Below are 27,311 nucleotides of genomic sequence, written 5' to 3'. Positions count from 1 at the left end.
CATAACTGTACGGGCTATTGTGAATCAAATGTACGGGCTTTAATGTATAAGGCTAACATAGATCACTGCAGGGACTGTCATGGGACTTTGTAATGCATTTTCGCTTACCACGATAAAAGTGTTGTTCGGGTCTATTTAACGACGATCGCCGTCGAAACTTACAGTGTGGCTGTACAACCTTCCATTCAAAGGCAGATTCACTCTCACTTACCTAGAAGTTTTATTTCAAGAAAAACAAAAGTTAAGTTTTCTAACATATTTCTTAATTAATATCTGAGGAATGATTTATATTATACATTATAAAAATTAATAACGTAACACTTTAAAAGTACACTGAACAAACTAGTGAATGGGTTTTTTTTCTCAAAAAGCATGCTTATAAAGATTAAAAAATGTAATAATAATTTTTTAGCAATTGTAAACACAATTATTAGCAGATGTTTTTAGATGTTTCTAGCTTTCACTTCAATTTTTTACAATAGCTTTGTTTGTTATGGTTTACCGGAGCTTAAAAATTTGGTAAACACAATGCAATATAATGTTTAATACTGTCATTTTCGAAAAAGTATAAAGGAAAATTAACAAATCTTGGAGTTTTACCTATTTATGAAATATATCAAGAATGCCCACAGTGTCTTCAAAAAACATTAAACAAGCTCTTGACCTCCTCTTTCAAGTGCTGTAAAATTGAATATAGGTATTGGGATCACCCTTCTCATTATTCGATATAGACTGACAAGAAACTGTGTAATTTTCTATATAATTCTTATAAAGCCGTTAAGTACGTGAAAAGGATTCAACAATTCAAATATAACTGTTCTAGCTCCAGAAAGACACTCTGAAATCATTTATTAGATCTTGACCTTAATAAATATATATCACAACATCTGGCATGTTGTTCAAATCAATACAGTTTCATCAAGTATAAAAAATGAGCAACTCATTCTTATACTCCAAAAATATATACCGTACCTACAATTAATTCAAATAATGCAAATTGAGTAGAATACGAGCTAATGATTCGAAACGTTATAAAGGTACTGTCGAAAAATTAAAACCAAACCATCTAATTTTTTTAGCGGATTTTAAGGATGGAAGAGGAGAGACAAAAGTGACGTTGTCAAAGACAAGATTGCAGCAGGATGGACCTTTAAAGGGAGAAAAAATTCTCAAATCACAGCAGCACCATTAAAGCAAACTCCACGATCACGTCTACGTGAGTAAGGACGTGAACTGAACAATGTACGTAGTTCTCACCTTATATCCGCCTTATATCCGCGTATGATATTATAAATGGCCTTCAGCTCTTAGTGCACAAATGAACAAAATAAATAACATGACTTTTTCTGATAGAAAACTTCAAAAGTGTATATTATGTATATATGTACATGTATAAATTGTTACACATCATACCTTTAAAATAGATATCAGACGCATTACAAGTTTAAATGTTCTACATATGCGACAGAGCAGGTGATATCTCATATCTATCTGCTATCTTTATAAGCAAACATCACGTGGTCTATGTCAGGTTTGGGTTTCGTTCCACGACTTATGCCAAAAATATCATCATGTATGATTGATGTACTTGGACAGGTTTCTTCTATATGTATTCATTTGTAATGCCACAATATAAAATTTCTGTAAGAGTACATTTGTGTTTCGGCAATGAATTTCAGATGTGTAAGAGTGCGGCTGCCACTGAATGGGGGGTTGTACGGCTATGATGTTGAAATCCCGGATTGTTGTCAAATAGACGTACTGCTATCACGGTACTGTTAATTCGTGCTATCGGGACGAATAATTATTAAATAGCTGTGACGATCAAACATGCGTTTATTCAATACACATACAACATAATTCAATCATACACCAAACCCGACCTGAATTCCGAACCCGTTCCAAATATAGTATACAGCATTTCATCAACATCCCCTTTTCTTAAGAAAATTTGTCAAAATTTCATCAAAACTTCATCAAAACATCAAATTTCATCAAACAAAATAGACTTTCATCATGTTACAAACATAAAATGAATAGTGCACTTATCTAGCACAAAATGTCACTGAAAATGGTGAAGTATCTGACCTATAGACACAAAATGATCATTTGAAAATTACATGTACAACAAGTGACTAGAAAATCAATTAATTTCATAAGACAAAGTCCATTAACCAGTAATATAGTCTTTCAGATAGGCTGGTTTTCTCCTTTCGCGAACAGGTCTTTCTTCACGGAGTGGTTCATTTTGCGTTAATACGGTAAGTTCAACGGACGGTGTTTCTGGTGCTCTTCCGCTAACAGTAGAGTTCGGATTGTTCATTGGCTTAGAGTCTGTTACAAAGTGTCTCTGTATGCCCTCTGTATCATCATCTGGGACTGAACGCATCGGTGAGCGGTCACGACTGTAGAAGTTAACTGTGGTAGGTCGCAAATGAATTCTGTTTCTACGATAAGTGGTTCCGTTCTGGTCCTTGACGATGTATGTCTTTGGTCCAAGAATACCATTGATTTTTCCGCGTTTCCAGTTGCGTCCCTCTAGATACTGGAAGAATACTGCTTGACCAACGTCCAATTCACTCTACTCGCGAGACTTCTTGTCAAACGATTTCTTTACTGTCTGTCTGCGCTGATTCCTCTTCCTGATGAATGCATCACTTTCTGGTTTCTCCAGTTTCTGTGGAAAATGTGGAATCATGCCACGCACTTTTCTGTTAAACATGATTTCTGCAGGACTTATACCAGTATCTTGTTTTGGTGTATTTCTTTGTTCAAGAATTGCTTCATAAGGATCAGTCTTCTCCGCTTCACATTTTATTAACAAAGTCTTCATGATTTTTACAGCGGACTCGGCCTTGCCATTGGCTTGTTGATGCATAGGCGATGATGTCATGCGAGTGATACCCCACTTCTTTGCAAAATCTTGGAATTCTTGGCTTACGAACTGTGGTCCTCCATCAGACATGATTACATTTGGAATTCCAAATCGAGCAAATTGTTTCTTGAGTAAAGATATTACTCTGGAGCTTGTCAAAGATGTTAGCAAGTCGATTTCGATGAAACTAGAAAAATAGTCAACTGCAATCAAATAATGCTTTCCATTTAGCTCAAACAGGTCAAGTCCTATTTTCTGCCATGGAGTAGATCCTTCTGCATGATGCATCAATGGAGCATTTTGGTTCATTGGTTTTCTCTCTTGACATATTGAGCAACAATCAGCCAACTGCTTGATGTCTGAATTCATTCCTGGCCAAAATATTGTTCCTCTTGCCCTTCTCAGCATGCTATCATATCCAAAATGAGCCTTGTGAAGTCTGGCCTTCATTTCACTCCTCAAAGATTTAGGGATTATTACAGCTTCCCCTTTGAGCATAAGTCCATCACTGTATGATATAGTGTCTCTAAAGTCAAAGTAATGGCGAATTCTCTGTGGCGTTTCTTGTTTCTGCTCCAGCCACCCGTTCATCACAGTTTCCTTGAGAATTTGCATATCCTCGTCACTCTCTGTTGCTTCTTTTATTTCACTAAGTCGAGCATCAGGAATGTCACATGGTTCGTCACTTTTCAATGCCATTATTCTTAGTCTCTCACTAAAATTACCTTCCTCACTCTTCAGATATGCGCGACTCAATGTATCTGCGATTGTAAGGTTAGTTCCCTTGACATACACAAAGTTAAAATCGTACCGGTTCCATCTCATCATGATGTCCTGTAGTCGCTTCGGTGCCATTGCAAGAGGTTTCTTCAGGATGGCCTCTAATGGTTTATGGTCATTCTGTATCGTCACATTATGGCCATATGTATATTGGTCAAAACGTTCAAGACCGTATAACACAGATAACGCTTCTTTCTCGATCTGCGCCCAGTTTCTCTCTGACACTGTCAGTGATCTAGATGCATACTCCACTGGTCTACCGTCTTGAAGGAGAATTGCACCAATGCCGTCTTTACTACTGTCCACTTGTACTACTACTTCCTTCCCAGGGTCAAAGTAAGCTAGTACAGGAGTTTCTGTCAGCATCATCTTGATCCTCTGAAATGCTGCTTCACAGTCTTTAGACCAATGCCATGCCTTATCTTTGCGAGTAAGTTCTCTGAGCGGCTCCATTATGGTAGAAAGGTCTGGAAGGAACTTCGCCATGTACTGAACCATGCCGCACAGTCTCTTACTTCCTGAAACATCAGCAGGAGGTTGCATGTCATTAATGGCTTTTACTTTCTTGTCATCAATTTTCACTCCATCTCTGGAAATAATATGTCCATGAAATGAGATTTCTTCCAGTCCAATCTCCTGTTTTTCTTTATTCAAGATGATGTGTCTCTCCTCACATCTCTCCAACACTTTTCTCAATTTTAAAGCGTGGTCTTGCTCAGCTTCTACATCGTTTTCTCCACAGCCGGCTATTATGATATCGTCCACCACGCTGAAAACACCTGTCATGTTTCCGAACACATCATCCAGTTTCCTCTGGAATATTTCACTTGATACCTTTAGTCCAAAAGGTAGTCTTGCCCATCTGTACCTCCCAAAAGGGGTTATCATTGTCGTTAGTCTGCTGGATTCCTCATCCAACTTCACATGCCAAAAAGCCTCCTTGACATCAAGTTTTGTGAAGGTTCTGGCCTTACTGAGCTGCGGTAGAATGTCATCAAGAACAGGTAGGCGATAATGTTCTCTCATCAACGCTGTGTTGAGTGCTTGCGTGTCAATACACAATCTTAGCTTGCCGTTGGCTTTATGAGCAATAGCCATTTGGCTGACTCATGGAGTAGGCTCTGTAATTGGAATAAGTACTCCTCTATCTTCAAGCTTCTGAAGTTCCTCATGTACCAAGCTCTGGAGTGCGATAGGGATCTTCCTGCAGGGAAGAGCTTTGGGTTTCACATTTGGGTCGACATGTAGATGGGCTGTTCCCAAATCACCTAAGTCACTGCTTGATACACTGGATATGAATTTCTCGTTATTTATGGTAATCAACTTCAATTTCTGTACCGCCTCAAGTCCAAGTAAACATGTGTAATGATTTGGAACAACAATGAAACTGAGTTGGTGCTTCTCATTTGTACGTGGATTGACGACTGTCAGATCTGCCTCACCAAGTGGTTTCATGTTTGTCTTATTCCACATGTTCAAGTGGATTTTGGTAGGCTTGCATTGCTCCTTGCGGACATAACGCTGAGAAATTGTATTCACATCTGCGGCACTGTCAAGTTGAAATCTAATGTCACACTCATTGATACGCATTATTGCAGTCACTTCTTTGCCACCAGAACTAACAGCTTTCAACCATTGGTCCTCGTTGAATTCTTCTTCCTGACTGACTGAATGTATCTTCTTGCACTTTGCTTTGAAGTGATTCCTTCCACCACACTGTTCACAACATTTTCCCCATGCTGGACACTTTTGTCTCCCTGGTTCGTGTTTGTACCCACAGAATTCATAGTCTTTCTTCTTATACTGAGTGTGTTTAGTCTTTGGAATTTCCTTCTTTTTCTCTGTTTTCGGTTTGCTGTGCATGTACTTTTCAGATTTCTGTAGTTTGTTCACTTGCAGAGTGGCTTCACGTAGCTCCTTTACTTGTCTGTTAGTTTGTTCATACGCTCTACAAATTTAAACTTGTATGGTTCTTTCGAGTGTAAGTTTGTCCTCTCTGAGTAGAAGTTCCTGTAACTTTCCGGTAACTGTGAACACTATTTTGTCTCTCATCATTCTGTCAGGTTCTTTGAAATTGCAAGATGCTGCACGGGTCTTCAGATCTGTGAGAAAACTATCAAATGGATCTTGGTATGGGAGCTTCCAAAATCTGTGTGATTCGAGTACTTCATTTGATCTGGGGTTACAATAAGATTGTAATTTCTGAAACAGTTTATCAGGGTCATTCTTGTCATTACCATCGTCCCGCTGGAATTGGTCATAAATTTCAACCACGTGGGGGCCTCCACAACTTAGTATTATGGCTACCTGCACTTCTTTGGCCTTCTCTGTGCCACCGGAAGCTGCGAGATACACCTCGACCTGTCTTTTCCATTTCTTGAAATTTTCTGACACATTTCCTGTTGTTAATTCTAACTCAGGGGGTAATCGAAAAGGACAGTTATATACCTGCACTGGGGTTGGTTCTGCTTCGCCCATGTTTCATATATGCAAATGGCGGATGCACGTGGTTGCACAAAAAGTCAAACTTTGGCTTTCTTTGCTCTTACAAATATCAGTTTGTAATGTTCAAAATCACCTTAAGAATGCCGATATGGAGCGTTGAGACGTTATCAGAGTCCACACATCGCTGCCACCATGTTAATTCGTGCTATCGGGACGAATAATTATTAAATAGCTGTGACGATCAAACATGCGTTTATTCAATACACATACAACATAATTCAATCATACACCAAACCCGACCTGAATTCCGAACCCGTTCCAAATATAGTATACAGCATTTCATCAACAGGTACGTTGATATAAATATATATAATAATTAGAACGTGCTGAGGAACACGTCTTCATTGATGTTTTACTTAACAAAACGATCTAATTAAAATTAAACCTTTATATCCGCTCCCCTGCGATAGGCTTGTATAGCGTATTAAGTATATTGACTGAAAAATACATGCACATTTCTTCACTGTATCAAAAAAAAAATGTCAAACATTTTTGAAAATTGAAAAGAAATACACTAATGTATATACCAACGTATATAATAAACGAGGTGTATTTTTATTCACATTAGTATATATATTCAGTACTTTTTGTAACGCAAGTTGTTAACAAGTAATAGCCTAACATAGTTCTATGTTCCATTGTTCTAATTTAATGATGTATTATATTTTGCTAGCCCAAGAATGACGTCATTGAAATCAAGATTGTCAAAATTGGAGAATTTACTCTTCCTGCCTAGTCTGGAATGATAATTCCAGAGTACACAGAGGTTCTAAAAGAACTGATTTACTTCTATATATCATTGTTTAATATTTCAATGTCTTTTTTTATACTGCAAAGTGTTTGTAGCAACGTTTTAAGCTTGGAAGGAGTATTTACACGGAAACTATCAAACATACTCTGGCGTATTCACTTTATAATGTCGTGTAAAATGTTTGTTTTTTTTAAATTTTAATTGATATTATTCATGATCTCTCCTGTTAATTCTATTATTCTATTTTCAAAATAAAAGGAATCACTTATGTCTGTTATTCATCTTATATAATCATATGCAATTTAGGTAAATCATTGAATGAATATATCATGTATTTCATGGGGTTTTACATGAAAAAAAAATCCTTTTTAATCTTGAAAATTTAATGCATTTTGGCTATTGTTTTATGATTAAAAAAAAAATCTATCTGCATAAGAATTTGCTTTGCATAGCAATCAACTATTATAAAAACTGTCTCTGCAATATCCAAGGACAGTTAACAAGGTGGAAAACTGGGAAAATTCTAGTTAATTTTAAGGTTGCTTTAACAGTTGAAAAAAAGATACGGTTAAAAAAAAACTATTAATAGATAACCCTTACGATGCCTCAATGAATTAAGATCCATATGGCATATACAGGGAAATAATACACAGTTGTTGACTGTGTCTCAGGGAACAGTTGATCTGTTTTGACAGGTTCGCAAACTGTTGCCCGCGTCCTTCAGCCTTGGGAGATCAACTTTTGCCCGAGACACAATCAATTAATGTTTTGTTATACCCCTACTAATCAACAACTCGTGTTTGCAGAATGTGACGTCACCAGTGTACATACTTTTTTAATAATCAAATTTAACATTTCCAATCTAACAGTTCCAGTCAAACAGTCAAAATGCTAGACTTTTTTTTCGTATAGAGGTACATCGTAACTGTTTTACAGGGTGTAAAAATTTCGTTTATTACCAAAAGAAAATAGTTAATCTAGTTATACCAGTGATTAGGTGTAAAATCACACATAAATAGGACTGTTTTTTACATTCCCTTTTAGCTATTGTCTATTGTCTCGGGACACTCTTTAAGTCCAGCAAGTTTTACTTTTGCAATCAAAACAAAGGTAAATGGTGATTTTGAATAAAACCTGCCTGAAGTAAAATGGCAGCACCTTTATTTTTTTCTTTAAAAAGGCATGGCGTTTCAAAAAAAGGACATGGCGCTAATAAAAGGGCCATTGCACTGCGCCACGCTAGTTTGCTTTATATTTAACAATTATTCTAGTATATTAAGTCTGGTTTTAAAAGACGCATGGTCAGATTGTGGAAAACTTTTTTTGTTTTTATTATTTAAAATGCTTTAGGAATGCATTTCTAGCGATCGATGAAATGAAATTTGAGGGTCAGTTGAAGAGTTACAAGCAAAATACAGGGATCAAAATTCTTTGTCATGTAAACAAGGCTTGTGCCCTGTTTTTATTTAAATAGGTTCAAAATATATATATCTCCTTATTCAAAGGTTTGACAAAAATCGCAATTATTTCCAAGCATACTTAGTGTCATTTTTTTACCCGTATTTTTTGGTACGTTCACGGTTTAACAGATGAGTTAATTTCTGTTCAATCTTAATTTTTAATTCAATCTTAATCGAAACCGAAAAAAAACTACATTTAGTTAACTGGCAAGTAAAATTTCACTCTTTGAGTGTTTTTTAATTAATGATTAATTTAATTAAGTGCTTTGCATGTACAAACAAAGTTTTTTGGTAATATGAAATATGAAAATGACAATAACAAACTGTCAACCATTTCAAATATCCATAAAGCGAAGTACGAATTTAAGGCAGAGCATCACGGACTCCTAAAAAGAGGAGTAAGCATTCCCTGTTGACTGGTCGCACCCGTCGTGCACTCCTTGTCACAATCGTGCAAGTGACCATGATCGAGGTACAGGGTAAAATCGGGAAAATGTCATAATAAGGAAAAAACGAAACGTTGATGATCAGGTTGCTTGTAACGGGTGTAAACATTTACATTAAACTTGGCGTGAGTATATTTATTCATCTTTTTTTAATAAAAAAAATCATTCCTTGGACATCATTGTAGGCAAACCTCGAATAGCAAAGCGTAGGTTTCCAACGACGGTTACGAATTTGAAAACCTTGCCTCTAGTATATGGTATCATTTTATTAGATGTAAAGGATTTATCTTCGTACATCCATTTTAGACCCTGATTGAGAAAGCAGTCAGTCTTTTTTGCTCTGTACATGTAATAAAAAGAAACAAAATGTGTTCATATTTTTTTCTTCCAAATGTGTATGAATTCCAAGCTTTCATAGAAAGTCTTTTTATGGTATGTCTTATACTTTTTCAGAATATATATATTGATTTGAAGTCTTTGGTTAATGTTGCCATTTCCGGGTTACATTAATAGTTAACAAACTCGAGAATGTCACTGAGAAAATGATTAAAGTTTGCACATAATAAATGAATATTTATTTGAAAGTGTATTGCATGAGTGAATTGTACAAATTAAAGAATTTGAATTCTCAATAATTCCATTACAAACTCAATGACGATAAAACTTTTATTGATAAAATACAATATTGTAAAGTATTAAATTCAGTTCAGTGTCAGTGTTCATCAATATGATAAGTACCGATTAAATTTCGCTGAAAAAGAAAAAACCGAGGCGTGCTCTTTCCGGTGTAAGGTTTAGATTTCCCAATTCAAATAAAATCACTTTACCAAAGTCCTTCTCAGTCTTAAAAATTATGTTAAGTACTCAGTTGGATGATATGTCAGTATTTGATACTAGTTTATCTTATTTTTCAATTATCTTTAAAGTATACACATAGAAGAAAATGTAAATTTTTTGTATATGCTCTATAAAAGAAAAGTATAACCTTCCAAAATTTCCCTTACAGATGTATGATATTAAAAGATTGTTTTTCTATTTTTAATGGAGGTGGAGTACAAAAGTTTATATTATAAAAGACATGACATAAACATAGCATAAATGTAAATTGATTATCAATTAAACTTTGAATTATATTAATTTGTTTTTTTTACCATAAAATAATTACATAATTACGTCAATAATTAAGAAGTTTGTCTGAATATAAACATCTTTTTTTTTCTTAGACGTTGGACTTTGATGAAAAAGTATTTAAGGGTCTCGATGAACGTGGCTTTTTCAGACTGTTTTAGTATATTTTTTAAAAAGAAAATACTCAAATTAATTGGTAAAATATAAATATTTAATTCCTTACTAAAGAGTTTATAGCTTAACCATTCACATCTTAACATTTTAAACACATCTGATGGTAGATTTTTTGACCATCCAGTCTCCTTAAATCTCTTATGAATAAAATAGTTACATTATTGTAGTTAAATGATTTATTCTCGTGTCAAAATTATTGACCAAATGAGCTTTTTAACATTGGAAACAAAACCCAGTTATAAGATTCGTAGGAAATTCTGTAACAAATACGGCTACTTGTACGTTTGAGTAACTCCAGACCAAATTGCTATAATATATCATTAAAAAGTATGTTTATCTACCTTTTATGTTGGACAATTTTTTTCACACAAAAACTGTCAAACAGATTTACACAGACATGTGACGTTATGTATGTTTCTTATAATAAAAAATGTACCCTTTATTAGGCAGAGATGTGTTTATTTTATATATTCAACTTACATGTACCTTTTTAGACTATATTTTTATATCGTCCAACTACATATTAATCAAGCGAGAGTTTTATCTAATTAATATTGGTTTGATTAAATATTCATAAATGTATCGTTAAAAATCGTTAAAAGGGTTTCATTTCTCAATAAGTGCTTATAGACGTATTAACAATAAAACAGTTTAATAATGAAATATATTGTTACAAAGTATCAAAACGACGGACATTCCGTTCAAACTGTACTTCATTATGTTAAGTGTCAAGTAAATTTCGCTGCAGAAAAGGGGAATATTTTTTCCAGTTTAAGGTTAACATTTTGAAATTGAAATAAAACACTTACTTAAGTCCTTTCCTGCCTAAATTATCAATGTTAAGTACTCAATTAAATGATTTTTCAGTATTTGATATAAGTCTAATGTGTTTTTAATATTTTTTAAGAATACATGTTACTGAACATAGACTTTAGATTTAATTGATAAATAAAAGAAATTTATAAAAAGAAATTATAACTTTCATAAATTCCCTTTAAGATGCATGAGTTTTTTAAAATGTTCTTTTAACGAGTTTTAAACATAACAAGTCAAGTTTTGTAAATACTGGTGTTTTTCTTGAATAGCTACAGTTAAGAAAAAACGGGGTAGCTGTATATGATTTGATATATGGATATGTTGGTATATATTTACGATTATGATTAACATATTTTTTTTAAAATATCGTATACTTATTAACAATGGTCAAAATATAATCCATAATTGTAATTAGATTCCAGTTAAGGATAAAAAGAAATGGTCAATAATTTTTTTCCATCAATGTTCATTTATCGATGTGATACAATTATATTTTGTATTGGTAGTTTTTGTACATGTAGTATCGTACGCTGATATATAAGGGAGGTAAATACACTTCAGGTATTAATACATGTAGGAAAGACATGTAGTAATTGCTTATCTAAAATGCACCACCTCTTTTCCCCAAATTTCAAAGCCCCAATGGCTGTGGTCATTATTACATTATAAAATCTCCTTGAGGCAAAATTCTGTGTACTGTATAATGATATAGGAAATACTAAATAGCCAGAACTATCACATTCAATTTTTTTAATTTGTCGGGTATTTCTTAACCATTCCGCCTCCTTAAGTGTTCTTTTATTATAAGAGTAATGCTATTTAACCTCTGCTGCAACATAGCCATTTTTTTTGTAAAGCCCGATATTTTATGGTTTATTTATGTTACAATGTATTGATGTCGTTCCTTTTTCATCAGATTCTGAAGACCAATAGAATAATGATATTTAGACAATATTTTGATAGAGGTATATTAAATTATCGGTGAATAAAATAAGAATTGATTGCAATATGTAGAACAACAATGCATTACATGTATAGCATTCAAACTTAATACATGTATTCAAGTCAGCATGTTACTTAATACCCAAGTCAGTATTTAACTTAATGTTCAAATCAGCATTTAACTATATACTCTAAATACTATAAATTCCCTAATTTACGCGAGTACTTTATTCCGCGATTCCACTGTTTTGTATTAAATCGCAAATATAAAGTCGTAACCACCAATATTTAGGTCACCTGAGTAAACTCAGCTCAGCTATACTCAGCTATCCCTTTTCGTTTTTTTCGTCGTGCGACGTGCGTCGTCCGTCGTGCGTGAACAATTTTACAATTTTAACTTCTTAAAACTACAAAGCTAATTGTTACCATTTTTGGTGTGAGGCATCTCTATGGTAAGAGGAATCTAAATTGTGAAATTCGTGGCTCTACCACCTTGTGCACCACAAGTGGGGCCAAATATACAAAAAAGCCAAATTTTGTAAAATCTTCTCTTCTTCCATACATGTGAAGAAAAACTGTTTGCATGGTTATGATGTCCATGAAGCCATCTACCAATATTATGAAATTCATGGCCCCTGGGTCAGGGGCTCTGGCTCTAGGGTGGGGCCAATATGGCCATATAGAAAAATGTATTGAATCTTAGAAAATATTCCTCTCTACTCCCATATATATTTGTTAAAAACTAAATGCATGATTATGATGTCCATGAAGCCCTCTACCAAAATTGTGAAATTCATGACCCCTGTGTCAGGGGTTCGGGCTCTTGGGGAGAGCCAATATGGCTTCATAGTAAAAATGTATTAAATCTTTAAAAGAAATTCTTTACCGGCAAAAAAACTGAATAAATGGTTATGATGTCCACTAACTCCTCTACCTAAATTGTGAAATTCTTGGCCCCTGGGTCAGGGGTTCAGGACATGGGGGGGGGGGGCAATATGGCAATATAGTGGTAATGCATATAATGTTATAAAATCTTCTTCTCTATTCTCACACATCTGTATGAAAAACTGACTTCATAATTATGTTTACCAGGAAGCCCTCTACTATAATTTAAAATTGTATGTCCCCTAGAGTATGGGTTTTGACTCTATGACAGGGCCAAAATGGATGTATAAGTGTAAATGCATATATTGTTTAAACATTATCTTCTTTACTCCCACACACCTGAAAGGAAAACTGAATTCATGATTTTGTAGAAGTGAATTTCAAGTTTTTCGCCAAAATTATAGGTTTCATAGTTCTTTTTGAAAGATTTCAGGCAGGGAGGTAGTCGCCATTACAAATTTATAATTTTTCTACTCCATAATGAAACCAAATTAAATGAATATATGAGATTCCTCGACATGTTTTTGTATGGGTTATATGCTACTTGGGTGACCGTTAAGGCCTATTGGCCTCGTGTTTTAAAATTATATTTTCATGTTATATGATATTTTTCTATTTGGATATATAGTTTCAATTGAAAATATATTCTGTGACTTTATAAATAAGTCTCTAGTTGCTTTTGGCATGCAATTAAAAGAAAATAAATCAAAATATTCTACCTGGTATGCACCCTTAGTTTTTTTAAGGCATTAACAGTTTAAATGCAAATAAAGAGAAAATAATCTATCAATGAAAGTTTTCTCCAGTTACATTGGTCTGGCGTAAGCATTTCTTTACGCATATCATGTTTATGAACTGCATTTTTCCATCCGTGGTTTAGTTGTTGGTATTGTATGATGAAGATTACTTGAACAGGAAAAACAAAATCTTTACTTACCTTTGACGTCATACAGTTTCTGTTCTTGAGAATATGTTGTGCATTTGATGACCCCTTTTGTAGCAAATCACATATTTCGTGTTTTCATATACATGTATTTCATTTTCACACCATGACTGCTTTCCTACAAATTTCAGAATAAAAATAAGAAATCAAAGTTAACTATAACATAGATATGCGGTTAATTTGGGTTTGTTTTAATTGTTCGTGTAAAAGAAAGTTGCTACTTTAAAAAATACTCTTTTCATTTTTAAATAAAATGCAAAAATAACACTAATTGTGTTTTTAAAATATGATTGATTGAAAATTGATTGTATCTCTAACACACTGACAAAAAAAATGAATGTTTTCAAAATCAAACTCGTATCAACTGGATTGGAACAGTTTACACTTTCTTTTTAAACCGTAACAAGCTAAAATGAAATTTATTCTCGTATATAAGGTATTTAATGATCAAATTTCTTCTGAAATCAAAGGAGATTTAAACTTTTGGTCAGTTCATTGCATGATGTGTGAAAGAAAAATGAAATTTAATCATCTAATGTAAATTAAGCCGCTACATACAACATGTCTCTTGTTTAAAAAAAAAAACAGTGATTACATCACATGACAAATATCAATTGAAATTTATATTAAATGAACATTATGTAACGTTGTCATGGTATACCCATTGAGTTGAATAGAATGTATACGAATGTAAATAGCAATTACCTTCGAAATCTTTAATGTGAGTTTGAATGTGTAGGATCTATATGAACGTTCTCTTTTTTGTGGCTTTAAATCGTAAATCGAGTTCTCTCAGAATTAACATGCACAAAGTTTTATAGTGATTACTGATTTTTACTGTTGTTTTGACTAGCTCTTACTTTAGACGATATATACTTTTCCTGTGGTAAACAAAAAAATACTATTTTGCTTTTGTTTGTTTTCAGAAAAATATATTAACATTGTAAATTAACGCTTATGTAACAATAAGGTATTTCAATGGTGAATTATAATTTGAGTGTCAAAGCTCACAATTCTTTGTTATGTACAGAAAAAAAAGAAGTTCAGACAAGTTTTTTTGCTAACATGTTAAATGGTGAATAGAAAAGATAAAGACCAGGCCCCAATGTCTCAATAATTTTCAAATCACTTAACTCCATTTTCACCTCAAAATTAAAAACAGTACTTAAATTTAATTTGAAGTATATACTCAGACTTGAAGTTGAGTATTAACTTGAGGAGAGTTGATGAGTGTGGGGCCTGGTTTTACACAGAATGAACCTGTGCCATTCAGTCAACCGAATGTTAACTGAAAGGTCTGAAAAGTAACTGAATGGCAAAGCTCTTTCAGTCACTTTATGTCAACTTAATGTAAAATGGAAAGTCTTGAGCGGTGATTGAAAGGCATTGTTCTGCCATTCAGTCACATTCAGCCACCTTTCAGTTGACAGAATGGCACATCTTCGTCCTGTGTCAAATATAATTGAATTTCACAAATGCTAGAAACTCTAACAGTTTCCTTCCTTTTTGTATGACAAACAAGCAGTTTGAAACTGAAGTTTTACCAAATGCATCAATGTAATCAAGACATGTTTAAACAATTTATTTTCTTATATTGCATGAGGTTAGTAATTTTGTAACTTAAGTTAAATTTATACAACCGAATATAGAGAATTTTATTTCCTAAATTTTGATTGACTGAACATTGCTTTAAGATGTCTGCAATTTAATTTTCTCTGGACTCAGACAATTGCAATGTTATCAAAGAAAAACAATCCGACCAAGTAAGATTTTCAAAAGTTTTCCAAAAAAGACAATTATTCAGAAACAAACGCTGAGCATGCTTCGGAACTGCACGGAATGTAACGTTATATCTGCCCAGTCAATAATCAACCTCTCCCCAATGTCTGATTTCTTTATAGAAGTTCGACATTTCACACCTCGTTGTATATCTGATGAAAGGAGTCTCATGTGCATAAAAGGCAGCGATAATTACAATTACCACGTCTTTATACCTGTAAAGTATTACTGGGGCCATCGCATGCAGCTTATAGTGTTTGTTTTACAAAAAAATGTATATTTATACCTACATCTTTTATTGGGCTGGTACATGTACTCTTATTGCATGACATATATTATGCTCAAATAATATTTCTATGCAGTACTTATGGATAACACTTGTTGGCCGACCTCATGATATTTGTAGATCCGTAAGAGTAAATGTACCTAATATTTCTTTGAATGCAAAAAATTCTTTTATATAACTGAATACCGTAGAATGTTCTTAAACTACAGAGCATACATTCCAAAGAATCGTTCAAGATAATTAAAAAAAAAGCAGGGTTTCTCGAAGCATAAGTAAAACTATATGCACGGATTTCGAACATTATATGTTTAGTGAATTCGTGCATAAATAGATAAACGCTTCTTTTAAATGATTACCATATAGTGTAAACCAGTCAAGACCACAGCAGAAAAATATGGCTAACAAGAATTGGTATTATTATGGTGTCCAAGTAGCGTTGTGGACAATTCACTCGCTTGTCATTTCTGCGACTCGAGTTCGACAGTGGCTGTATGTGATAGGGTACGGCGGTCGCCCGCTTGCACACGTGGGTTCTCTCTGAGTACTCCGGCTTCTTCCGACACCAATGACCCCCTCCTGCCAATATCGGTGCCAACGAGATATACTAATATAAATTTAAGAACTTGCATACCAATCGTTGTAAAATAGATAAAGTTCAGTTTTTTAAAACATTATCATTTTTGTTTCTGAAATGATAGCATAAATTAACCAGTATGTCGTAAAAAATAAACAAAATCAGACAGCCTTTCAGTAATTAAAGATCTTTCCGTCCCTAATTGTAGCAAAAGTCTCAGTGACAGATTTAAAATGAAATATTCACCATCATATCACACAAGAAAACTTATAGACCTGGCATTGAGAGCCTATTTGAACAACAAACTGAATTGCTCAATGATTGCATCAATAACTTGGTCTGATGCCAGAATTCTTTTGTGAAACAGTATTGAAGACTTGGCCTAATGCCAGATATCTTTTGTGCAACTTCAGCTTTCGAATAGACAACGTTGCAACCTTCATTACGTAGTGGGACTACATTTTTAGGTTACACGCGTCGTCTTGCTGCATACATATTCCGCCATCTTAACAACACAGCTTCTGTTTTGTTCTTAAGACCGAGAAAAATCACAAGCCTGTCTGAAACATTTTAACTTATAAACACCTCAATGTAAGGATAAGATAATAGGTTTTTCTTCTGTGAACAGAAAAGAAAAGTTAACGACCTATTTGTTTTCACTTTTATCTGTTATGCAATTTTTCTATGTCAGCGTAAAGGGACTTCTGTAGGTAAAGATGACAATACTTCACAAACTTGTGGACATTTTTGTTGCGATAATACAAGTATATACTGTGGAATCACTCAAATTCGTGGAGGCCAATTTTCGTGGATTATGGGATTTTTGCTTACTCATGGGGATGCAATTTCATGGTTGTGCCGTTTTTAAGTTTAAGTAAGAAAATTAACTTAATCCAAATTATGCTTGGTCGATGAGGTAAAATCTCAGGGAGGGCTACTCACAAATACCACAAACACTGGGCCACCACGAATTATAATGATTGCTCTCTCTCTCTCTCTCTCTCTCTCTCTCTCTCTCTCTCTCTCTCTCTCTCTCTCTCTCTCTTACAGTTAAATGTCATCAAGACAAAACTTTTGCAACAAAATTAACTGTCACCAGCGGGTTTAAACAAGGAGGAGTTCTCTTCACTATTTTATTCGATATAATTCACATAACGATTTCGATAAGGTTAACAGCAATCTAGGCGGGCTTTCGATCTTCATGCTAAGACTTGCTTGGTTCTAAAACAGAGAACATGCGCGCGTTTCTATTTTTCTTTTATATTCTTGCATTTGTACATTCTAAATACATCACTCATTATAGAAATAAATTGATTCGTGTCATATGATATGTTTGTTTAACCCCTTTCTTGTCTTTTTTCAACGTTTATTTTGAATGTAATCAAAATATTATGTTGTTTCTATGGTCATTAAGGCGTACTTGGCAACCTATATTTTGATTGGTTACTTTTTGCATTGAATTTTTAAATTGAAAGGAGGTATACCCCAAACTTCCATGTAAAATCCCCAAACTAGAATAATTGGTGTTATTGGATAGTTGCAAAGCAACTTTCTTTACACAATCAGTAAGTAATTCTTTGCAATTAAAAGTAATCTTGCGGATAAAATTGTAAATAATAATACACTAAAGATAAAATATTTTGAAAAAATTAGGTTCTGCTTACAAAATTTAAAAAAAGGTATTTAATCAACGTAAAAAATAATTTAACCCACTCTTTTAAATTTCATAGCGATTAGAGGTTTTTTTTATATACATTAGAATTATTTAATTATGATCATTCTTTATACGACGAATGAGATTTATGATCCTTTTTGCAAAAAAACTGTTTTTGACATGTAATTAAACTCATTTTAAGAATATTTTGAGTCTATTTAAAAAAAAAAAAATTCACCTTTTCAAGGAAGATGAGACTTCCCTGACATTTTCTTTTATTAACGCCTGTCATGTAGTGTTATCACAAAGAAAAAAAAAGCAACAAAAGTCAGATCTACTTGTAATATATATATATATATATATATATATATATACTGGGCCAGCAAATTTTATAGATAAAAGAAAGTAGTGGCCAACGACAGAAAAATGCAAATTTTCATAATTTTAGAACCAAGAAGCCATTATACAGGCCACAAAAATCACATGATAAAATTTATTTTTTAAAAGCTACAAACACTCACCTCTCCAAAACGACACCCCTATAAAACCCTTTTGTTCCACAATTAAAACTATCAAAAAAATTATTGTTTTACTCTTTTAATAGTCGATGAACTTGGATTAATATACATGTAATAACTACGCGTTTACCTCAGAGGCTATTCATATAGGTGTTTAAGATAATAATATACACATTTGTTTATTTTTAATAAGACATTTGAAAGTTTATTGGCAGTATTTAACTTGCTTTACAGCGCTGACCTCTTTTCTTTTCTTTTAAGCAAGGATAGCTATTTTTATAATTGCACAGCAAAGCATGGTTACTTTTATGTTTCCACAAATGCAAATAGATTTTGAATTCTGTTTTCACATACTCAGCTATGTTAAGGGCGTCCTTAAAAAAATAGCGATATTTATCACATGAAATGTTAGCCTTTGAACAATCTTGGTATTCTACTCCAAAAAATTGTAAACAAAGTGATATTTTATCGATTATACAAATTAAATAATTTGTTATCGCATGAGCAATTTTTGAGTCTCTTGGGAATACCCTGTCACGTGATACTGCTAAAAATAGATGAACCAGGAATAATACGAAAAAATGCAAAGTGCAAGGGCATAAGATAAACAAATATCGTTATTTCTGTTTCTAACTTGTAAAATGAACCTTCAAAATTTCGAAAAGTACTGGGAGCTTAAAATATTCAAGTAAGAACAATTATTAAATTCAATGTAAACAGTGTATGAACAGCAATTTACAGGGATTTCCCGCAATTAACGCTTATTTATATCAAATGCGTAGCTATTTCATACAGCTCCCAGCACTTTTTGATATAATGGGGATACAATGGTAAGACATGGAAATTTTCAATATACTTGATCAAGTGTATGCCCTTGCACTACTGCATTTTATCTGACCCATTTCACTTTCAGCGTCATTTGCGTGAAATTCAAACGCAACACTGACAAAGATCATGATTTTAATTTTCATTCTTAAAATAATTAAACACTGTGAATTTCACTAAAATAATGTTAAAATGTTGTTTCTGTTCACACCAATCATCATTACAAAATTGTTGAAATTGGAAAAAAATAATTTCATCAGTTGCCTTTATTGGGGGGGGGGGGGGGGTGTAAGTGATGTTTCATAATAATTTATGTTACTATGCTGGTGAATAAATTCTTTTAATGTATAATCAGGTTTACTTGTATTATAATTGATATTTTAGTACTAATTAAAGAAAACAAGAAGAAACATTATATCAATATAATCAAGAATTTATTTTAATAATCAACTTTACAAATACTATAGAGATTGCTTTTCTGTGACAAACTGTTCAACACGACTAGTGTTTTCTGATTTTTAGTATTTTTCAGTCATAATGTGGAATTTATGGAAATTGACAATTCTTCTTGCACACTACATGTTCTTCTCTTCTGTCTTTTTGATATTAGGAGGTAGTCCAGTTGATCAGAAAACCAATACCTGAAATGATGAATATATAATATCAATTTCAAATTTCATTTCAATAGAGTAGATATCAATGCAAATTATTATAATAGGTTACATTAGTATCATTATCAAAATGATATTTAAAAACAACAAACTATACATGAAGTTGAAGTTAGTGAGTAAAAGAAATATTTATATAGTACCTACTTTTTATCAACATCCCAACAAGTGTTTTCAGTGGACCATCTACTGCCTAAGTAACCCTGAAAAGGAATAATTTGTCATAAATAGCTAGCTATTGTGTTAAAGATAACATGAAAATGAAACATTTCTTTATTATTGGGCTTTTTAATGGCGGTTTCAATTTCAGTGATATTACAACAGGCATAATCAAATGTTTATTCTTTAAAATGTGTGGAAATTCAGTTTGAACACACTTTAATTTTGTCTTAAATAAAATTAATTAGTATAGATTTTCATAAAAGAAAACTGAATAAAATAACACATTTCGATTTACTTAAACAACATTACAATCTTGTCTATAATCATCATATTATCATTCCAGATCCTCACAGTAATCTTTGTAGTGCTAGCACATACAGTGTTTGGCCATGGACTTTTTATTGTGTACTTTGAACATGGAGGAAATGCGATCTAATATTATCGCGATATGAGACCAGTAAAAAGCTACAATGAGCCTCAATGCTCTTTATGATCAAAACTAGCGAAACGCAGAACAATTACTTTGCCTGACTGAGTCACCAAACTGATGTTTGAACACAATATTACATGAAAACAAATGTAAACAAATAAAATCGAAGCCGACGAATTTCACTTCGTTTCCGTTCCATCCAACAATATTAAATAATATAAAACAATATCTAGGGGAAGTACATATAAATCCTACCTTGTTCAGTTGAATCCTATGCCGATATCTGTCCACGCTGGTTGTAAACGAGTTAAATTCCGAGATGTATCACTGAATTCCACATGTTTATTCTGATCACAGCTGCAAGCGCCGATGTGACGTAGTCAGCCTTGACACGTCATCAGACGACTTAGTAATTTCATGATTTCGTGAGATATAAAGAATAGTTTATGATTTTATTTCAGTACACCTTTCTTGAACCATTCAAACCCAATAATTAATCATATTCATTTTGGTAGATGTTTGTTAATTACCGAAATACCCATATCTGGTAAAATCTCATGAATAAGGGGCGGGGCTTATGCAAATTATTCTAAATCACACGTGGTAGAATTCTTAGACCTTCCTTAACATAGCTGAGTAATTGTATTTGTTATTAAATAATTCAAGTACCATGTTAATATTTAATGCATGTTCATGCTAATTACCAAAGCATGTTATATTTTAATACGTTTATATTTCAACTATGTTGTTTGTTTTTTTGTTTTTTATCATTTAATACCCATTTTACACTGACAGTGCATTGTAGTAATCTTAAATAATTATTTAAGGGCTTTATACATTTGAATTAAGGAATAAGGAATCATTCTTTCAGTATTTTGAGATGATCAAATATGGCTGGGTTATTAAATCCAATAAAGCCTGAAGGGATTTATGATACCGTTTATCACCCTTAACCGAATTTAATCACCTCGTATTATTCAAGAAATGATTTCTTAGTACTTATATTTATAAAATGTTCACCCAGGGATCAATCAAATATTAAATTATTTTGACGTTATTTTCATTTTTCATTTTTATGCAAACCCCGTCTTGCACCCCAACCGCGCATTGAATATGAACTGTTTTGAACTATACGATACAAAATCGATTCGTAGCGATATCACAGAGAAATTTAAGACACTGGAAAATGTAAAAGTGATGATATGTTTTATTATATTAATTTTTAGCGTTTAAGTAAGATCAATAGTATAGCAAAGTAAACATTTTCAAGTAATGTCTTGTTTTAGAAGACAGTGCCTATTCTTTCGATGTATGCGTCATAGATTTGTCATGAGCTTTAAACATGATAAAAACTATTGAATTTCCATTTACAAAGGTTTGAAAGGAGGCCTGCTTTTCATAAAAAAAAATCGTTAGGAAACAGCCAAACAGTGCATTTTTAAATTAATACAAGTCCATACATATTGCATACCATTTAAATAGCCTCAATGGCTCAGTGGTTAGGCTTTCAGACGTAGCAATACTTTAAGGCATAGATGTCTTGGTGATTCAACGCAGCCACAATTATGGACACCTTACTGAATATCGTTTAAAATTGAGCAGCTGCATGGTTTTGTTATCAAATAAAGCAGGCAATTTAAAAAGAATTGTCTAGTATTTTACATACCATTTTAATGAAAACCTTACATTTTATCTATGTTAACATGAGTGTTAAATTACAGATTAATTAATATGAATTACAACTGAATAAGATGGAATTCATCAAAACAATCTTAAATTTAAATAATCCAAGACCCTAGTTACAAAATCATTACAAAAGAAATCTTATTAAAAATGGTTGGACCAACAAGTGAATAAAAAACATGCTATTAAGCAAATAAAATATAAAAAGTATGCTGCAAATAAAACATCAAAATAAGATAAAATGAATTGAGTTATCATTATTTTTAAATTCTAGAAATGGCCGATGGAGCAATGAGCGAATTCAGAGGTGCGTATGCAACTTATATGTATAGATATGTCATGAATAAAATTCAGTTAAATAAATATATAGTCTTTTTTCATTGCGATATTGGGGTGTGCATAGTTTCATTGCCAACGAAATGACTGTAATATTAACGAAACAATTGATACACTTTCATTAATGCTGGACATATCGAACGCTTGTGAAGGTTAATTTGGCATCTCTTTGCCGATCTATAATTAATTTAAAAGGAATGATTTAAAAAAAAAAATGACATTTTGTATTTCATTTTGTTGTGTCGTTGTTAGTTGCGAAATATATCATACATAATAGTTTAAAAAGAACTTCCAGAAATTCTGGAAAACAGCAAAACTGTTGCTCTAAGTGTGTGTTGGTAAAATTTTTGTGATCGGCTTCGGCCGATCACTGTTGTGTCCATATGAGGCAACCGACAAACGCTTTCACGTGCGCACACATTCCGCTTGCATAAGTCGTTCTTATAAAAACTTGAAGCTTTGGTTTAATATTTATATAACATTTTACTCAGTTTTATTTCAATTCATTTACCTTAAGAGATGCAAACATACATTAAATACAGTTCGACCTGTTAATTCAAGAATGCACATTTTGTCTCACGCGTAAGAATTTTGATCGAAAGATTCACTCAGTAATGCAGTTGACCTCGATGAACTGACCTCGATCACAAGAAGATGCTCCATGAACTGCATGACCTCGATCTATTGATGTTACATAATAGTAGCTAGGAAGAAGGCTTGATTTATAAACAAAGTTACGTTATAATGCGACCTCAATAGCAAGTTATGATGGCATTCAATGTTTTTCGGTCGCATTAAATTATTTTAATACAACTCTTTCTTTGTATACGTGTTAATGCTCTTTGAAGAGCCCTACCTAGTAACCTGAAGAAGAAGAAGAAGAAGAAGAAGAAGAAGAAGAAGATACATTAGCATTTAATAATTACGTTAAAAATTTTAAAACTAGACAGAGAGTTTACGAACGGCTTTCCCCAAATTTATTTCAAAATTGAATTTGTTGACGGTTTATAATGATGAAATTATGGTTTACAGATTCAAAATATTCTATATTTTGTAAAAATACAGTATTTTTTAATTATTTTACATCAAACTGATCACATTGATTGCTTCTAGCTATCTATATATCATTATTGCCGATCATCCCTTTAAAAGGAATACTTGTCTCGAGTGCCATGGGATTTGGTGACGAGCGAAGCAACGAACTAAACATATAGGCGAGGAAACTGTTGAATAACATACTACATGTTTAACATGAGAAAAGAAACTCTGTGATTCTATTGTGACTCACGGAAAATGTATAAGTCGATCGGTTTTCGTTTGACAAGATTTATAACAATATTCCGCGAGGTCGGGAGTCGGTGGTACGAGCGCTTTGACTGTCGCTCTCCAACTGCCGAATAATTGAACATGGCAACCAATTACATATAGATAACAAAACATTTTTAACAATAGATAATAATAGAAAAGTAAATATACAGCGTTACTTCAATTAACGGATTACTAAGATAAACTGTGAGTCAATTAAGGGTGTTCGGATAAAAGTCACTCAACGCCAGTGACAGGGGAAAAGGTGTCATGTCCAAGGGGAACATTTCACACGGTGATACTATCTTTACTTTTACAATTATCATGTTTTAGTTATTATTAGATCAAAATTCATTAAGTTTAAAGAATGGCAATTTTGTATGGTAATTGTGATTATCAAACAATTCCCTCTGGTGTATTTACTTGTATTTAAAAACAGATTAACACCTGTATTTAAAAATAGTTTAACACACTTGATATTCAAACTGAATTGAAATACAATGTTGAGATTTGATCATTTGCATTTTGACTGGTCTCTCGAATTAGAGGGTAAGAGATGTGAAAATGCACTAAGGATAAACTCGTATTGACAGACCGTAAATTTACGTTTACTTAAAATTTTGATTTAATAGCGCGAAACTGTAAACTAATAGAAGACATGTAAATAATATGTGTTAGAGTTCTTTGAATTTTTTGGCTTTTTATTTGGAAAAAAAAGAAATATCTCAGGACCAAGTGCTGAAATCATTTTATTTGAGAATAAATCAAAGAAATAACTGCAAAGAAATATGTACTTTTGTGACAATTTCTTTATTTTCTTTTATGCTTCTAAAAAACTAAATGAATATTTATAAATACTTGTTTTATGACCTTAGAGAAGAGTAAAAATTATTATTGGTTTGTTTTTAGAAAAGATACACAGGGAATACAAGAAATCTCTTGGAGCTAAATTATTCCTATCCCCTTTCATTAAAAAAATCATACGATTTGGAACAAAGATTTATAAGGATCAACAAAAAGAAGAAGTGAAATTGTTGTTTTTTTTTAAATCAATATGTGTTACTAGTTTGGGATATTTTACGAATCAGTAATAAACGCTTACAATTGTTAAATAAATGTACAACTCAATCCAAAAAATTATACATAATTATATACGTAAAATTTAAAATCAAATAACTCATCTTTCGTACAATACTAGGTCATAATAAGCAATTTGAATTTTGAAATGATCCAAATGAGCTGCCAACAATTATAACTAAACAATTTTCTATTAAATTATTTTTCTAGCGGATTTTATAAAGGATGAAAAAGTAGAGTCAAAAGTGACGTTGTCAAAGACGAGGGCGCAGCAGGATGGACCTTTGAAGGGACAAAAATTCTCAAATCACAGCAGCACCATTAAAGCGAACTCCACCATCACGTCTACGTGAGTAACCACGTTAATAATGCATGTCATTGTCACGTTATACATAAACACATTGTGCATGGTGTTTGTTTATATAGACGGCATCCCACTCTTTGTGCACGCGTCAATATTTTTTTTTTCTACATGAGAGAGCCTCATAATTTCAGGAGAAGTTTTAAAGTTGAACTTTAGATTGCTATGGATCTTTTTACCTGTATAAATCGTTTAACATAAAATCTTACATATATATGTATCAGACGAATCACACGAATTAATCTACATATGCTAAAGAGCGTGCGCATTCAAGTATCTTTGTGATATCTATACACTCATGAATGCATCACACGGACTTTGTGCGGGTTAAGTTCTCGCTGCACAACTCATGCCAACAATATCGTCATTAATGTTTTATACACTTGGATAGGTTTAATCTTATTTTTATTTGTGATGACACAATATATGTTTTCTGTAAGAATATTATTAATCTTTTTGTGGAAATAAAATTTTAGATGTGTGAGCGTGCGACTGCCACTAAATGGAGAGTTGTTCGGCTATGACGTTGAAATCCCGGATGGTCATCAAATAGACACCAACAAAACTGTTATCACGGTGAGCTGAAAAAATATATTCAACTTAGAACATGCTGAAAAACAGGTCTTCATTGGTTAACTTGAAATTATACATTTAAATTCGCTCCCCTGCCATACACTTTAATAGTGTATTAAGTAAATAGACTAAAAAATACATGCACAGTTCCCCACTGTGCCAAAATGTTTTTTCAAACATTTAAACAAAAAATAGACTAATGTATCTACCATAAAAACGCATAATATAAATACATGTATATGCAACTCAGAGCTTGCTTGAATTCAAACTTTTTCGGTGTTTTAATGAAAAATACATAACAATTTAATACTGTACCTAAATTAGTAATTTGCATTTCACTAACTCAATAAAAATATAGTGAAAACTAGATATTGTCTTATTTTGATATATGAAGTATGTACCATAAATACTTTGTATTGCAAGTTGCCAATGTGTACTAACTTTGATATTTTTGTGTTTCATTTTTCTAATTCAAAGATGTTTTATATTTTGCTAGCCTAAGAATGACGTCATCGAAATCAAAATTGTCAAAATTGGTGAATTTACCCTTCCTGCTTAGTTTGGAATGCCAAGACCGGATACAGAAACTCTAAAAGAACATTCATTCTGATAAGCTTTTAAATATCGTTCTTTAGTTTTTGTTGCTGCCTTGCTATGAATTTTTATTAGCAGAGCCATGATGTACCATGTCAATTAAACGTTTTAATACAAAATAAAAGAAATCATGTTATGTCTGTTCTTTATCTTTTACATAGAATTTAAGGTAAATCGAATGAATAGTGCATATTCTTCATATAGTATTTTGAGATTGGTTTTAAAAAAATTAAAAAAATGGAGTAGAAATGAAATAGGTATTATTAAGAATTATGGTAAAAGAGACAGTGTATGATTATTAGTTAGTAGCCATTTGGGTTTTAAACAATCCTTGAAGGCCACAGTTGGAAAGACAGACCCTCTACTATAAATGTCAAAATGAAACCTTTTCTCATGAGGAAGAAACTTCAATAGTTTATGCAAAATGTTTTTAAATCTGAAATTTTTATAGAAAGTTTTTCTGAACAGGTCCCGTTTTTATTTAGAACACACATCGGTAAGGATTTTATGATCAGATAAATTAATTTTGAAAAGCTTGGTTGATATTTCTGTGTTACATTAATTAACATTTAAAAAAAAGAGAATGACAATTTAAAAACCTAATTAAATATCAGTACAAAATTTGATTTTGAATCCTTTGGAAATCAAAAATTCAACGTTTCCCTGTATCCTTATGTTTTAACGTCTATTTTTGGTGGAATAATATTAACGTCGATTAGTTGATATCGTTGCAGAAAATCAGTCTGTTTTTAACTTACCTCAAAAATGTATTTAAAAAAAA

The 27,311-nt window shown here is 32.6% G+C and overlaps 1 protein-coding gene, 1 long non-coding RNA gene and 1 pseudogene across 2 annotated transcripts; 2 read left to right on the top strand and 1 right to left on the bottom strand.

The window, feature by feature from the left end:
- The window catches only part of LOC128162435 (multiple epidermal growth factor-like domains protein 10), a 143,874-nt pseudogene that overhangs the window by 10,478 nt on the left and 106,085 nt on the right, over positions 1-27,311 (top strand).
- Positions 17,807-26,660, top strand: LOC128162437 (uncharacterized). The gene is made up of 5 exons (XM_052825652.1): positions 17,807-17,909; positions 22,559-22,591; positions 25,213-25,351; positions 25,840-25,939; positions 26,433-26,660. Exons 2-5 carry the CDS (start codon positions 22,561-22,563, stop codon positions 26,493-26,495), a joined length of 333 nt encoding a protein of 110 aa, XP_052681612.1. The 5' UTR covers positions 17,807-17,909; positions 22,559-22,560; the 3' UTR covers positions 26,496-26,660.
- LOC128162444 (uncharacterized) lies at positions 19,754-20,992 on the bottom strand. Its single transcript, XR_008240666.1, has 3 exons — positions 20,857-20,992; positions 20,157-20,212; positions 19,754-19,982 (listed from the first exon to the last, which is right to left on the bottom strand). It is a non-coding gene; the product is annotated as an uncharacterized LOC128162444 (long non-coding RNA).

Source organism: Crassostrea angulata, chromosome 9 (assembly GCF_025612915.1).
Source record: "Crassostrea angulata isolate pt1a10 chromosome 9, ASM2561291v2, whole genome shotgun sequence".
Taxonomy (NCBI): Eukaryota; Metazoa; Mollusca; class Bivalvia; order Ostreida; family Ostreidae; genus Magallana; species Magallana angulata.
This window is presented reverse-complemented; position numbering and strand designations above follow the sequence as displayed.